General features: G+C 31.1%; 2 protein-coding genes across 2 annotated transcripts; one reads left to right on the forward strand and one right to left on the reverse strand.

Annotated features, from left to right (window-relative positions):
- The first annotated feature begins 10,650 nt into the window (after positions 1-10,650).
- LOC132040078 (aspartyl protease AED3-like) lies at positions 10,651-12,829 on the forward strand. The gene is made up of 2 exons (XM_059430693.1): positions 10,651-10,990; positions 11,569-12,829. Exons 1-2 carry the CDS (start codon positions 10,690-10,692, stop codon positions 12,615-12,617), a joined length of 1,350 nt encoding a protein of 449 aa, XP_059286676.1. The 5' UTR covers positions 10,651-10,689; the 3' UTR covers positions 12,618-12,829.
- Positions 12,830-14,453: 1,624 nt separating this feature from the next.
- LOC132040911 (uncharacterized) lies at positions 14,454-16,636 on the reverse strand. The gene has a single exon (XM_059431597.1). It carries the CDS (start codon positions 16,090-16,092, stop codon positions 14,671-14,673), a length of 1,422 nt encoding a protein of 473 aa, XP_059287580.1. The 5' UTR covers positions 16,093-16,636; the 3' UTR covers positions 14,454-14,670.

Genomic DNA, 16,636 nt, shown 5'->3' on the forward strand with positions numbered 1-16,636 from the left:
GTCTCACACTCTCACTATATATTACTTTACTACCTATATATATAAGCGGCTAATAAGAGCTGCTTCGGGTAGTAGGGATATTTTGGGGAATTTGCTCTCCCAAGGGTAGAGTTTACATTTCGTACTTTTTTGCTATTTTGATTGGTTAAAGTTTCTATTGGTACAGTAGCTTTTGTATAAACTTTTGGTCGTGTAGACCATTTTGCCCATCTTCTGATATTCTCTTTAATTTAGAGCCTTACACGTGCCTTTCGCCACCAAGTTATGTCAACCATTATAGTGGATGCACTGAAACTTCACTTTTGACAATTAACTCTGAATCTTTTATCTTCGAATAGTTGCTTGTTTTATCCTTTGCAATACAATGAAGTTATTGATAAAAAAATCCCTATTTCAGATACAGCTGTTAGTAAATCAAGACATTGAGCCTCCTTAGAATCCTAGAGACTATAAATCTGTGGTTTTGGGACTGTTTGTGCAAATATATTGTATTTCATTGAACTTTGAAATTTCCAATTCTGTCCATGTGTTTTTAAGAAGAAAACTTTTTTAACCCCATGGAATTTGAATTACGTACTATATAAATATAAACAAGCATGCCACTTTTATTCATATTTTTCAAATACTGTCAAGATGATAATTGGAGTTCAAAAGCAAAGGTATGATCAAGTAAATAATAAAACTAGAGAAATGAAGAGAATATGACCATATTATATAGACACTTAATTCTTCTATCTTTACTAGACATTACCTTTAAAATTGGGTTAGACTAGGTATTATATGCTATAATATATTCCAGAAAGTATAGGAAAAGAGGATATGAATTTGTGTAAATGTTCACTACGTATAAACTATTGTAATGCTTATTTTTTTATTAACCTGCTGCCTAAACTTTCTAAGCATATATATGAACGTGTGTCACAACTCACACGTATAAAATTGTTCAAGCTAAAGTTTTAGTAAAAGTGGTACTAGGTAGCGACTTTTAGGACTGTTAATTAATTGGAACATAGATAACGTTTGCACCCTAACTGAAAAATAATCGCAGTTTAAAAATACGGTAAAATATTTGAAAATAAGGCACACACACTTCAGCAAATTTTCCTGAAACTTAAAAGTGTTGCAAGTGATTCCATGACCGTGTCTTAGAATTTGAAACTTATACAAGTCAAATTGTTGCGATTTAAACTCTAGAACTATATCCTAAAAATTGAAACTTTAGTAGTGAACTTTAGGATTGTGTCGTAGAATTCTAACTTATACAAGCGACTGTCTAGGAGTTCAATACTTACACAAGAGAAGTTCATGAATTCCTTCTAAAGTTTAAACTTCTACTGCGCTTGGCCTCAATTAGTATCTCAATGTTTTAAAAGCTATGTTGTCATACTCTTGCTATTATTTGTTTTCAAGTTATTCCAAGCTTGATATCGACTTGCGTGGGTGCAAACTTTGTTTGGCTTGTACATAGTCTAACGATTATATACTACCCAATTGTTTACTCATTGGAAAGGCAGCTTTCTCGATGTCAACTATATTTGAACTCTATGCCTATGACTTTGGATGAATGCAGATTGAATTTAGTGGACATGAAGGGGATATCATGGAGAAAGAAAAAAGAAGCACAGAACAGAAGAAAAATATCTATGCTTTTTGATGGATTAAGTATTATTTTTCAATTATCTTACATTATATTCTTAATTATCAGTCTATAAAATAACTATTCATCCAAATCATTCACACGCACGGGCTATCACCCAACTAGTATATTTCATACATTTTTTTGCGCGGATTGCCTTTCTTTTTGGGTGGTCTTTAATTTTTGGCCCTCAAATTGGTGGTCTTCAATTTTTGTCCTTCACCTAATACCCCGAGGTTCTGGGTTCGAACCCAAGCTCAGTGAAAAAAAGAAAAAGGAATTTCGTAAGGCAGAAATTTGAATTCGCAAGGCAAAATTTTGCCCAAAACTCTGCCTGAAGCTGAACGGAAATTCGAACCCGAAATCAAAGAATTCTGACGAAGGCCAAATATTAAAGACCACCAATTTAATGGACAAAAATTAAAGACCAGCCCAAAATATGGCATTCCTGCGAATTGCCCTATTTCAGAGATGCTCACAATAGATTGTTTAATTGTTGGGCCAGATTCTCATCAAAATTGGTTCCATTGTTTGGGCTCAACTTAGCCTATACTACTTATAGGTACTATTTTCATTCGGGTGATATTACTAATATATAATAAGGGCCAATGTAATTTTTTTGTAGTCCTTAGTTAGAGTCCTTGGTTACATTATAACTAAGGGTTGGCCAACTATAGTTTATCTTTTTCATATTTATTATTATATTTGTCTTTTATTGTTTCATCTACTATAGGCTGTTTAAAAATTATCAAAACACTTTTCAAACCTTTTTGATAATACAAAACCACTTGGCTAATTTTTTAAGGTGATGTGACATGTACTAACTTCTTCATATATCTTATTTTTACTCATACTTTATTTTTTTAGGTGTCACACCCAATTTTGATAAATTTAGAAAATTTTAACCTCCTCTTAAAAGGCTTAAGAAATTGTGAATTTCCATGAAGTCAATTAAAAGAAACATGCCACGATGCATAATTTGAATGAAATAATACACCACATTTGCAGTTACCTTAATTAAAACATGTACTGCACCCAAAAATTGAAATTTCTCTAATTAACAGCTCTTTAATTGCTTGTGTGAAACTTTAAAAATTTAACAGATAAAATTGGTGTTCATTTGGATTAGATATTGTTACCTAAAATATTTATTTTTATCTAATCATTTGTTAACAATGTTGAAATTTGAATCTTCATTGGCATATTGTGTTGGTTTGTATGTTGATTAGCCATATTGTTCATGTTTAACAAAATTAACTTTCTTTTTTGGATATTATTTGGTGTATTAAAATATTTTATTTTTTAAATTTGATGTACGCATACTTAGTAATATTTTCTATGCATAACGAACAATGTAAGTTGTAGTTTATACTCTATTCATCTAAAAAAATAATGCAAGGCATACTATTCGGTCACAAGTTTAATATTTGGTATGAGTTCACTAATATATTTCTTAATACATAGTTATACTTAACATAAAAGAAATTATAGACTGAACTTGATGGAGTAGTTTAAATGTTGAGAATATCTTTGAAAAATATGTAGTTAATGAAGCATTTTTTAAGTTTCTCAAGCAGTAGTAATGTCAAACAAATTGTGACAAGAGGGAATATACTTTTTATGTTTTTTGTATATCTTTTTTTTTGAGCGGGTGAAAAAAATGTTAGGCAGTGTTTGTTAGCATAAGAAACATGATTAAATGAATCAAGAAGTATTGAATCTTCATTTGTGTTTGAGAAAATAATTAAAGTATACATTTATAAAATAATATTCCATTTAAACTAACATAAGGAAAAATGTCATTTTCTCATCACGTAAATTTTTAGAGTGCAACACGAAAGGCACCTTATATTAAGAAAAGTTATTAATTTTCTTCATCTTTTCGATATACATTATATAATTTAATTGAAATTGTCATCTACAAACATTAGTAAGTATAAAATTTTATTTTTATTTGTTTGAAAGTTATCTTTGTTTATAACTAATCTCATTAAAATCCAACAAAAGAATAACTATAGCATAAATAGTTGATGTCTCTAGAACCATACTATTTTTCTTCTTTTTAGAAGAAAACAGTATAGTTCATATTGGATGTTGTTAAAAATTAAGAGACTTTATGTCATGTAATTGTTTGAAGTTAAAAAAAAAAAAAAAAAAAAAAAAAAAAGGTCTAAAGTAAGGACAAAAATAGAATTTTTGTTCAATCTTTAAATATTTTTATGCAATCCAAATATATGGAAAGTCTTTAGTTTTTAAGAGTTTGCAGAAAACATCGATCTAATCTTTCAATAACTTATGTCACAAAAAGCAAATTTAACCTTTAATCTTAGTTTTGGGCCCATGCTAAAGTTCGCCGAAAACTATCAAACTAATCTTTCTATGAGAATACCCATTTTTGTAGTCCTCACATGATTTTTTTTAATTTCTTTTTATTCCTAATTAAAGCTTTAATGACTTACAAAGTCCTCATACATAACTTTAAGGACTTTTTCCATACCATTAAAAATGATGATTTCATGAAAAAAGTGATAATGGGCCCACAAAGCACACTAATCATACATATTATGGTCTTTCTTTTATGTGAAAATATTATATTAAACTTGATTTAAATTATATTTTTCCTTAATAATTTATTATTGGCACGTAAAGAAATCATTCCATCATTCAATTTATATCTTATATAGACTCAATTATTGAATTAAAATATTTTTCTTATGATATTATTTTTTTATTGATGCTATTTACCATTTATCATATGATATTTTAAATTTTTATTCGTCCGATTAAATGTAAAGTTTTTTTAGTTTTAGTTTCTCTTGTAATTTTGTATTATACGTGCTTGCAAGCAAACCTTTCCCAGACCCCACTTTGTGGGATCTCACTGGGTATGTTGTTGTTGTTGTTGTTGTTGTTGTTACGTGCTTGTAAACATACGTAATTAACAAAGATTTCACTTAAGGTAGGGTTAAGTTTTAAAGTAAATGAATAAACACTAATAACATATATCATTGTTAAATATTTTTTAAAATGTGTCAGAAATGTAAATTGTAGTCCTTCCATCCAAGAGAAAAATGAATTTTGGAGTACGATAGCTAATTAATCTAAATTTACGTGCAGACACTTGTAACATAAAATTTATCTAATAAATTACTATATTAACAGAGGAATTATAAAACATTATTTTAATATAGATTATAAATGTTGTTAAAGAAAATACAATTTAATCTCCAAACAGAAACAATACTGAAAAATTGCAAAAGTATACTTTCAATTTTTTAGTATTAAAATATTTTGGGAAATACGGGATAATCAATATTTTATATAATTTCGGATAAAATAGTTAAGTTCAATGTGAAAAAATTATTACAATGTATATTCCATAAAAAAAGTTCATTAAATTAAGAAAAATGAAAAAATATATTTTTTAACATGTACTTTTTAGAAGGAAAAAGAAAGCTTAAAGTAAGAACAATTTAATTTCATTGTTTTTGCAATATTTTTTTTCTATTTTTCAATTTGAAAGAACATTTACAAAAGTATCTTGCAATGCCAAAACTTTTACTTATTTTATATTGATTTATAAGTTAACTTTATTGGTTTCGTCATACAACAACATTGTAGCATAAAATATTTTTGACAATTAGTAATATCTTTTTGTGAAAAATAAATGAGCTAATATGGGTTCAATTCAGAGAAATAAATGAAATTAATATAACATATGAAAAGCTCATTGGATCATCGGAGACCATTATCTCAAAAGTTCAGTAAAATAGAAATTAGAAAAGCTTTCATTATTAGTCTAATATATAAACTATGAAAAATGTTTTCCTTTAAATTTTAAATACCTTTTCTTTTTTACTTTAATGTTTTAAAATTCTTTAGAAAGTGTCAAACTAATATTACAAAAAACAAAGAAGCAAGAACAAAAAAAAAAAAATTAAAAAAATATCTGCAAATTCAATTTTAACGCAAATAACACTAGTATATATATATATATATATATATATATATACATATACATATATACATGAAGGTTGTAGGATAGCAATGTACTCATTTTTTAATTTCCTTGAATGCCCTCACTTATTTTTTTCAGCACATTAAAAGTAAGGTCCTTTTTTGTCATTTCATCAAAACCCCTAATTTTTCCTTCTATCTTGCTTCATCCCGGAGCCCATCTCAGCCATCACCAAGTGACAACCTTCTCCACCACCAATAGAAGATGCCTCCAGCACCTCATCACTTAAAGATTAGCTCACAAAAGATTCATACACATCCTTTCTCCGTCCAAACCACACTCCAAACAGGCTTCATACACATCCTTTCTCCGTCCAAACCACACTCCAAACAGGCTTTACCATTGATTGAGAACATCAATGAAAACCACCAGCCACATACGAGCCTTCATCCACAAATTCAATAGCTTTGGTTATAGATAGGATTGCCAGTAGTTTCTTTATTTTGGTTGTTTAACGAATTGCAGTTGTTGTTTTCATACACACAATATTAAGGAGAAATATTTACAAAATGTGACGATAGTTTTCTATTTACAAAACATAACATTACAAACCCTATACAAAATATGTTTTTTTTTTTTAAATATATTTTTTAATTTTTTTAATAAATATTTTTTCGTTAAAAAATTTACGTATGAAAGTTGTATTAAATATAAGATATCTTGCTCAAGGCTTAAAAAGTTCTCTCAAAATTTTAGTGTATGAAAATGGTATGAAAAATGTATGAAATGTGTATATCTCGTTCAAGGCTTAAAAAATCCGCTCAAAATTATGTGTATGAAAACAACATAAAATTTTGTATCTCACTCAAGGCTTAAAATTTCGCTCACATTTTCGTATATAAAGTTCATGTTAGATTTTTGTAAAATTAATACAACTACAACAACATTGTATACAACTTTGATACAACATTCAAGACTTAAAATAATCGCTCAAATTTTTGTGTATGAAATGTATATATCTTGCTCAAAGCTTAAAAAGTTCACTCAAATTTTGTGTATGAAAAATATATGAAATGTGTATATCTCGATCAAGGCTTAAACATTACTCTCAAAATGTTATGTATGAGAATGGTATGAAATGTGTATATCTCGCTCAAGACTTAGAATTTCATTCACATTTTTTGTATATAAAGTTCATATTAAGTTTTTGAAAAACTAATACAACTACAACAACATTGTGACGACTTTCATACAATATTCAAGGCTTAAAGTTTTCGCTCACAATTTTGTGTATGAAAATTATATTAAGAATTTAGCTCACACATACACATTTCATACATTTTTCATAAAACTTTCATACACAAAAATTTGAGGTCATATTTTAAGACTTTGAGAAAAAAAAAAATTGAATTTTTTTTTTTAAATTTTTTTAAAAAAAGTTTAAAAAATATATGAAAGTCCGTCATATTTCGTAAAATATCGTTATGTTTTGTAAATAAAGAAAACTATCTATATATTTTGTAATAAAAAGTCTTAAATAAGTACCCTATGTCATTTTTCCTTTTCATTATTCTTTCTGCTGTTACAAGAACTTTTTCAAAAAAGCCCAGCCCTTTGACAATAGATATGAGTCTGTTGCTCTGTCTGGGCCAATGAGTTGAGCGAGCTTATCCATTGTCCAAAGGGGTGTTGCCTGGTTAGAAGTCATGAAAATCCTTTACCCTCAACCAGAAGGCTCGAGTTTGAATTCTGAAAAAAAGGAGACGCGTATAATAACACCTATATATACGATGGAGGAGAACCAACAGACTTCTAGACTTGCAAGTTTTTGAAGAATTACACATAATATCTTAGGCAAATTTAACATTGCAATTGACAACAAATATCAAGTGATTTATAAGACAGAAAACAAATTTGTATGTTGCGCCTCCATTTGGCTAGATATGACATAGTAGATCAAGAGACAAATTTATAAGTAAGGCTAAAACAGACAATACGTATCATAGGCTTGAACTATAATAGAACATAGTCGTGTAAGGTCTTAGGTCTCCGTGGTGTACCGTGCATTGGAATATTCTTTTATTCTGTTATGAAGACAAGCAGAATTTCATAGTGAAGTGTGCATTCTGGTGAAGTACGTACGATGTTCATTTAGGAGAAGCAGCAGCACCAATATATTCTGTTTTACAATATAGTACTCCGTAGTACTATATAATATAAGGTTAAAAGTGTACAAAGGGGCTCGTGATTAGCACATTTTAGTTTCTTTGTAAATTCCAAAATATTGCATGTTTAAGTGTGAAACTGAAAGCTTTGTCTTAAGTTATGGGCCTTTCCCTCCCATTTGTAGTTTTGTACTGAAGCAAGTCTCCATCAATGCCCAAAGGAAGTTACTGTTACCTCCCATCCATATTAATATCTGCTTTAAGATGTCTGCACAATATTTGTTTAAACTATACTTTAGCTAGGCATGCATAGTTCAGGCAAAATCGAAATCCAAACTGAAATTCAAATTTTTTGAATTTTCGAATTAAGGATTAAATTCTGGATTTAACTTTTAAGAATTTCGAAACTCAAATTGGATTTTTTATTTGAGACTTTGGATTTTTGGATACTCGAAAATCGGAATTTTTATACCTTTATATTATCTCTAACGATTAGACATAGTTAAACTATATACCTAATATAAAGTCCAATACCCTACTAAATCAAATCAATATACCTTATTAGGCTAATATATAGTACAAATTGAGATGTGTCTGACCGTATTTTTATTGTCATTTGAAGAGCTGTGATACTGGTTCATCACGAATTACAGATGTCTGAAAAAATTCTATTGCTATTTCACCAGGCAATCCACATCGATGCATATTGAGACATATTAATTGATGTTTAAATCGTATAGAGTTTATACGGATTGAACAGTGGTTGACTTGAATATGAACTATCAGCAGTATGATTTATTTAGACATAGTTTTACTTTATTTAGATTAGGAATTTCCTTGATGGTTTCATTGCTTGAATGGACATTTTATTTGGATGAATGTGGTGAGCATGAGAAACTATTAAAGCACTTGACATGAATACTATATCAAGACGTTCATAAGAAGAAGAAACTCAACTTACAGGTTCAAAACCAAAAATCTAAAACAACCAAATCGATTAATCCAAAACCGAATCAATCCAATCCAAAATTATTTGGATTGGGTTTTGATTTTAGTTTCTTCAATCTGAAAACTAAAAATTCAAATCCAAGTTTTCATATCTAATTCGAACGCCCGCCCTTCAAGTAGTCGAACCACATCGAGATCATATGTACAAATTAAAGGGAATATAATTCACCACAAAACTAAAAATTCAAATCCAAGTTTTCATATCCAATTCGAACGCCCGCCCTTCAAGTAGTCGAACCACATCGAGATCATATGTACAATTAAAGGGAATATAATTCACCACAAAACTAAAAATTCAAATTCAAGTTTTCATATCCAATTCGAACGCCCGCCCTTCAAGTAGTCGAACCACATCGAGATCATATGTACAAAGCAAGTGCAATTTGGATATTTATGTGTGTAGCGGCGAATTTAATTAAAATGCCGTAATATGCCGTTAGAATCAGCCGTAATATGCAGTGATTAACATAATCAAGAGGTATCGTACAAGTTCATTTGAAGGTCTAGCTCCTAGGGAGTCCTTTTTGGGGTGGAACGGGAAATTGGGATTGCCCTTAGCCTTTTTAACTATGCATGTGTACTTATTTAAGTTATATATAATAATTATCTTAACACAAAGTACACTTAAGGGGCCAGAAAATGAGGTCTTTGACTAGATGAGGGAGTGATTTGAAGTGAGCAACATAATGCCATATTATTGCACCCATCTATACGCCAATTTTTTTGAGGAAATGACTAACCAATACACCTAGATTGAAGAAGATGCAATAGAGACAAATTCAGAATTAGAATCAGTAAATTTAAAATTACTGTGATGTTAATATATGCATACATTTTAAATTTGCTTTTGTGTTTATGTAATTTATGCTGAAAATAATAAATTCAATTGAATCCACGAATGCGCGGTGGAGAGATAGAGAGGTCTCTTTCATACGAATTATTGTGCGGTTTGCCTGACAATTTGCACATCATGCTGCGTGCATACCCGTGACCTACCGCATCTCGTGCCTTAAGATCTTAACTTATGGACAAAACAATATATACTCCAACTAAGCTTCACGAGAGTCTCTTCTATTCATCATACTTTAATTTCACTCAAAATATTACTCTTTGTCCCTCCAATCTTTTTGTCATTATTCTACACATAATTTTTTTTTGGTAGAGAGCACTTTTTCCTATAATGAATTTTACGCGGCGCGAATTAGGTCCAAAGCGGATAGCAGCACCGGGTGGAACAGTAAAAACTAAAGGCTAACATAACAGACATTTGTTATACGTAAAAGTTAATCGTGTCCCATAAATTCTGAGAAGTACTTTTTGAACTTTTCTACCCAATAGAGCATAAAATTTTTGTTCTATAACTTCTTAATTAGGTACCACTGTACGTCACGAATGACTCAACATCAATCAAGCTCGTGAATCATTCAAGAATAATATATAGAACTGGTAACTATAATAGATAAGTGGTGATATTCAAAGTTTAAAATCTACGTACTCTAATTAATTTGAGGCCATATTACTCCGATAATATTTACTTAAACATTGTACTTCTTCTTAATTATGCAAGTTCTTGAAAGCTTTAAAGTAAAAAAAGTAGTATTAATGTGAAAAATCATGTAACAAGCCAGGACAATGAAAAATTGATATGGAAAATTCTGAAGGACTTTAATGGCATGATTGGTTGTCATCTTTTATTCACTTTTAGTTTACGCTGCAAATATTGACTTCTCTTTAGTCCTTTTTGGATCATAGCTAGCTAGCTACTATACAATTATCCTAAAATTTATCCCAAAAAAAAAAAATGATTCACGTGAAAATTTAATTTTGATTCCACCAATAATTTCACACTTTTTTTGGATCTATATATACATGTTAATTTCACCACCCTATTGTCATTATCATTCACCAAACTTGAAAGAGTTATGGCCTTATCCAATATAACAGCTACTTATTTCCTCTTCATCATTCTTCTAATTTCTACAAGAGCTTTTGCTTCTGATTCTTGTGCTTCTAATTCCAAAGGCAATTCAGACCTTTCAGTCATTCACATTTATGGCAAATGCTCACCTTTTAACCCACCAAAACCTTCTTCTTCATGGATCAATACCGTTATCAACATGGCCTCTAAAGACCCACAAAGGCTCTCTTATTTATCCAGCTTAGTTGTATCCAAAAAGCCCACTATTGTGCCCATTGCTCCAGGCCAACATCTCTTCAATATAGGTAATTTATGTAAATATTTTACATTGTTCTCAAGGGTAGCTTAGTCTTTTCAGTATATCTATTAATTTATTCATTGTTACTTCTATTGTCTATTCCAAAAGTGTTAGTAACTCTAATTTCAAATTGCATTGATTCAAAAAGGTGTTTTAATACACTATATACATCTTTAAGGCGTTTAGACATCATCAATTGAGTGATATTCGAAAAAACGTAATATTTGACGTTGAAGTTAATATATTTGAAAGTTCAAGTTGTGTTTGGACATGCATTTCACTTGTAAAAAAGTTAATAGAAATTTTGTGAGATGACCAATTTTTCAAATTTGAAAAACTCATCTTCAAAAACTAACGAAAAATTATTCAAATGTATAACCAAACGACATTTTGATTTTTTTTTTTTAAAGAGAAACAATCCATGTTCGAAGGGGCCTTTACAACAAGATTCCGTGTCTCTCTCACTTTTTAAACCTAATGCCAAGTCAAACAAAGATTCATAAATTGAAACGGAGGGAATATAAAATATATATACTTCATTGTATACATTTTATTCACATCATCCATGCTATATTATTGTCACAGGTAACTTTGTGGTTCGGGTCAAGATGGGTACTCCGGGTCAACAGATGTACATGGTCTTGGACACAAGTAATGATGCTGCATGGGTGCCATGTAGTGGTTGTGTTGGGTGCTCATCTAATACTTTGTTTGCCCCAACAACTTCCTCTACTTACGGGTCAGTAGCCTGCTCCGTACCCGAATGTACTCAAGTACGTGGAAGTCTCTCATGCCCGACTACCGGGTCGGGTTCCGGGTCAAGTGCTTGCTTCTTTAACCAATCGTACGGTGGAGATTCGTCCTTTTACGCCACGTTGTCACGCGACTCACTTGGACTAGCCAATGACGTTATTCCGAATTATGCTTTCGGGTGCATAAGTTCGGTGTCCGGGAACTCAATTCCGCCCCAAGGGTTGTTGGGCTTGGGCCGGGGATCCATGTCTTTAATGTCACAATCCCGATCTATGTACTCGGGCGTATTCTCATATTGTTTGCCTAGTTTTAAATCATATTATTTCTCTGGATCACTCAAGCTTGGGCCCGTGGGCCAGCCCAAGAACATTAAAACCACCCCATTACTCAAGAACCCACGTAGACCATCTCTGTACTACGTGAACTTGACAAGTGTCAGCGTGGGAAAAGTTCAAGTTCCCATTGCCTTGGAACACCTTTGTTTTGACCCGAATACAGGTGCGGGCACCGTAATTGACTCGGGTACGGTCATAACCCGATTCGTCCAACCGGCTTACGAGGCAATTAGGGATGAGTTTAGGAAACAAGTGAAAGGGCCATTTAGGTCATTAGGTGCATTTGACACATGTTTCACATCACCAAATGAAGCAGGGGCACCAGCTATCACATTGCACTTTGAGGGAATGGATTTGAAATTGCCAATGGAAAACACTTTGATACATAGCAGTGCAACTCCCTTAGCATGTTTGGCAATTGCAGCAGCACCAAATAATGTTAACTCAGTGTTAAATGTGATAGCCAATTTGCAGCAACAAAATCTCAGGATTATGTTTGACACTGCTAATTCGCGCGTGGGAATTGCTCGTGAAGTTTGTAACTAGATTACAAATTACAATGTTCTTTTTATTATTAAGTCTCTGTTTTCCTTTTATGTGTTGTTTTGGAGAGAAAATTCACTCTTCAATTTATCTGAAATAGGTCCTGTTAGTCCACTTGGTGAAAAAGTTCATCAAGTATTTCACTTGTATTACTATTTGGAATGTATGTGTTACATTCAGCAATTAATGAAATAATTTGGTGCATTTTAAGAAAATTATCAGTTCTTTTAATTTCTTATATTTACTCAAATTCAATTATGGGTAAAATCTGTTCTAAAGTAATGTGTACGTTGCGAATTTTTAAATGTGTAAAAAAGTTATTATCCACACTACCATTAATCATTCTACTTAAACATATTAGTACTTCTTCTAGATTTATGATTTGTATAGATTCCCTTTTTTGGGCTTAATTGCACTTAGTTGTTTAATTTATTTAGATTTTTTTCATAGTTTGTGGTCGTTTCACATCCCTTTATATAACATTACCAGATACTGGAACCCGTGCCAGCACGGGCCCAACATATATTTATAATTTAATCGATGTAATTATAAGAATCTTTCAACATATTCTACGATGTTTCTTTATTACAATTAATCAACATTTCAAAACTAATTCAATTTTATCTCTATGCAATTTTAAGAAATTTTCAACATATTTGACGACGTTTCACATGTGAAAAGCTAGAAGTTTTGGAAGCATGAGTTCTATAATCTGTGTTATAGTTTATTTTTTCAGATTATTTGAAATGCTTTGAGACGTTATATATTTGTGTGGTAGTAAATTATTTCATTAAGCGTAAAATTAATACCGGATAAATATTTTTAACATTAGTAAAAATATTATTAAGAACAACAACAATATTATAATCTTTGAGTTCCTTATTTCATCTTTAATATGTTGTGTAAATAAAATCTTAGTAGTGGCGTAATTAACAATTGAAATATATGAAAGATTGAATCACTAAAATGAGCAAGTTATGAAAAAGTTGCAGGCAAATTGAAAAGACAAATGCATTGTGATCCAAAATTAATAGGTGGGGTCCACTGGTGTTAAAGAAATGTGCTCTAACCTCTTCTAAATAGTAAACTAAGAGCCTGTTTGGATGGGCTTAAAAAAGCGAACTTATAAGTTGGAAACTTTTTTATAAATAAAAAAAATAATTTACAGGGTAGTCAACTTATTTTTTTGGGCTTATAAAAAATTTTCGAACAGCATAAAATTTCTTTAGATAAAAATAAATAAAACAATTAATTAATTTTTGGCTTATTTTAAGCACAAAAGCTTTTTAAGCCAACAAACACTCAAAAAATTGAAAACGAATTTTATAGGCAACTTATTAGCCAATCCAAACAGGCTCTAAGTCGACGATCCTACATCAAACTCTTCTTTCTATATAGTTATGATAAAGAAATGTGCTCTAACCTCTTCTAAATAGTATACTATGTCGACGATCCTACATCAAACTCATCTTTCTATATAGTTAATAAAAAAAAGAAACTTATCTCATGATATTAACAAGGATCAACTTTTCTAATGATATACATGAGGAAAACTAGTAAAGTTTTACCTGTCTCAATAAACAATATAGTGATGTGGGATACTTTTCTAATGATATACATCAGGAAAACTAGTAAAGTTTTACCTGACTCAATAAACAATATAGTGATGTGATCCCACCAACAAAAATTATTAGCATCACTATTGACAATTTACAACTTTTGAAAAAAGCATTAAAAAAGAAACAATTTTGACACATCCCTTCAGCTTTGTAGTGTGATAGAAATAAAAGAAGGAAATGAAAAGACGCCGCAAAGATCGTACGAGTAACTACAAGAAAGTAAGGCAAAAAGAGTCACAAGAAAGTATCTTTAATCTCTTTTTTTATACCCCATTATCATATTATTTTGCTCAAAAGTAATAGTACATACATCAATGAATACTAGCAAGTGAATACACACAAAACCAGCAAGGAATTAAAATAAAAAAACTTCAATATTCTATTATGCTCACCCGACCTATCTTCTTAACATTATTTATCTTTGTTTGCAATTTTTCTCAACCCCACCATTGGTGCACAGCAATACCCTCATCTCTTAACAATCCATACAGTGACAAACATTCCCAATATGCCCTCCTATTTTTCTTGTCACCTTTTTTAATTCCTTGATGTTTACATTCCAAGAACAGTTCATCAATTAACCTAATACTTTTATTTCTCACCATTTCTTCAACCACATCAGCCTCTGCCTTCATTACCACATACTCATTTTCTTGTACATTATCTTTTAACCAATCAGACATGCTAATAATAGTCAATGGGACCTCTTTTCCAGATGATTCCTCATTCACAGTCTCAATCTTGAATATCTCAAATCTTGTGTTTCTTGTAGGATAATGCTTTGAAAACCAAGTAGAATAATAATTATCACTTGATTTTTCATTCTTGTCTTGTAAACCAACATCAATGAAGACCCTTCTTGGATAACTCTCAAGGGAAATTCCCATTAAATCTGGTAAAAAATGAGTCTTTTTTAAATATCTACTTGATTTTCCTGATGCTGCTCTTGGTGGTTCAAGTAGCACATTTTCTAGTTTCTTTAGTGCTGCCTTTTTAGCATTTGTAATTTTCTTTGCCTTAGGCGTCCGATATTCAAAATCAACTGACTTGACTAATTCGGATTCGCTTTGAGCAGGCCGACTAAGGGAAGTAAAGTGCTCCCCATCAAAAAGTTTTCTGTTCCCAAAACTCAAACCTGAAACTTTTTCTGCATTAGTTGCAAGAGTGAAAAGCCGTCGCCGCGTCGAAGAGTCGCTTGAGGCATTCTTTATTTTCTTCATGGCTACAATTGTTGAATCAAATTTTCTAACATAGACAATCTTGTAATTTGATGGATGTGGAAATTCATCAACCATAGGATTTTCATTAAGTGGTACAACTACAATACCACCAACCTTCAAAGTTCTTTCAATAAAATTTGATGAGTGAGGGTAGCCATAGGCAAATACAAAGTCAAAATTCTCATTAGGGACAACATTTTGTTGTGTAGAATCTGAAAAAGAAATCAAATCTGGATTGTAATCTTTAACAACTTGCGAATTGTAAATTTCTTCCTCATCGCTAACAAGAAGGGACCTATCACCCATTTTTAGAAGTCCTTCATTGGCCAGATCTTGAAAAATAATAGGCATAAACTCCAAATTAATTGGACTATTAGCCATCTCTACTTTGAAATCATTAGATTGGAACCGTGATAAGTACCCGATTATCGTGTTTATCCAAGGTAAAGAGACAATAACCAATGCTAAAATTGTTGCACGAGCCATAAACTTCAAAACCCAAGAATGGTCTATTCTTATAATCACCAACTTTGTGTCCCAATGATAGTCCATTAGTCCATCTATGTGTAAACCTCTCATTTTGTTGTGTTGCTTGGTGTAAAAACCTTGCAACATATTATTCATCGCTTTGTACCTCATGTTTAACACGAAATGAGAATGAGCACGAATCACGAAAAATCTTGAATGCGTAATGAAACAAGCTAGCTAGACACCACAGTTACAGGAGGAAGGTTGAAGAAAACTCGAAGAAAGTTGAATATTATTATTTTAAAAAAGAAAAAAAGAGAGAGATGGGTGAGCTACAATAATAATAATGGAGAGAATAAGAATATTATTTTAGCGTGTGCAAAACCTGGCAGCTGTGTGATTTCCACCCACGAGGGCAACTCGATTAGTTTGCACTTTTGCCCACAGTAACAACAAATCTTTTAACCTCTGAATTTCCATTTGTTAATAATATTTCTACACTCCTTCCTTCTATAATTTCCAGATCGATGACTTCTATTTGGAATATTAACACTATTCCATGATCCAGTTTTTAGCGATACATTGGAAAAAACTCCAATAATATTTTCGTCATCGATCAGAAATAAAGAAGGAAGGAGGAGGTACAATAAGAGCAAAGACTATTTGATATTTATTTTTATTTTTTGGAATTTTTTCGTTTATACTTTGAAATGCT

Source organism: Lycium ferocissimum, chromosome 12 (genome assembly GCF_029784015.1).
Source record: "Lycium ferocissimum isolate CSIRO_LF1 chromosome 12, AGI_CSIRO_Lferr_CH_V1, whole genome shotgun sequence".
Classification (NCBI taxonomy): Eukaryota; Viridiplantae; Streptophyta; class Magnoliopsida; order Solanales; family Solanaceae; genus Lycium; species Lycium ferocissimum.

Bases quoted from the DNA above. Each gene is read 5' to 3' on its own strand.
- LOC132040078 (XM_059430693.1), top strand. From the start codon at position 10,690: ATGGCCTTATCCAATATAACAGCTACTTATTTCCTCTTCATCATTCTT. The intron at 10,991-11,568 runs GTAATTTATGTA...TTATTGTCACAG, and splicing joins CCAACATCTCTTCAATATAG to GTAACTTTGTGGTTCGGGTC.
- LOC132040911 (XM_059431597.1), bottom strand. From the start codon at position 16,092: ATGAGGTACAAAGCGATGAATAATATGTTGCAAGGTTTTTACACCAAG.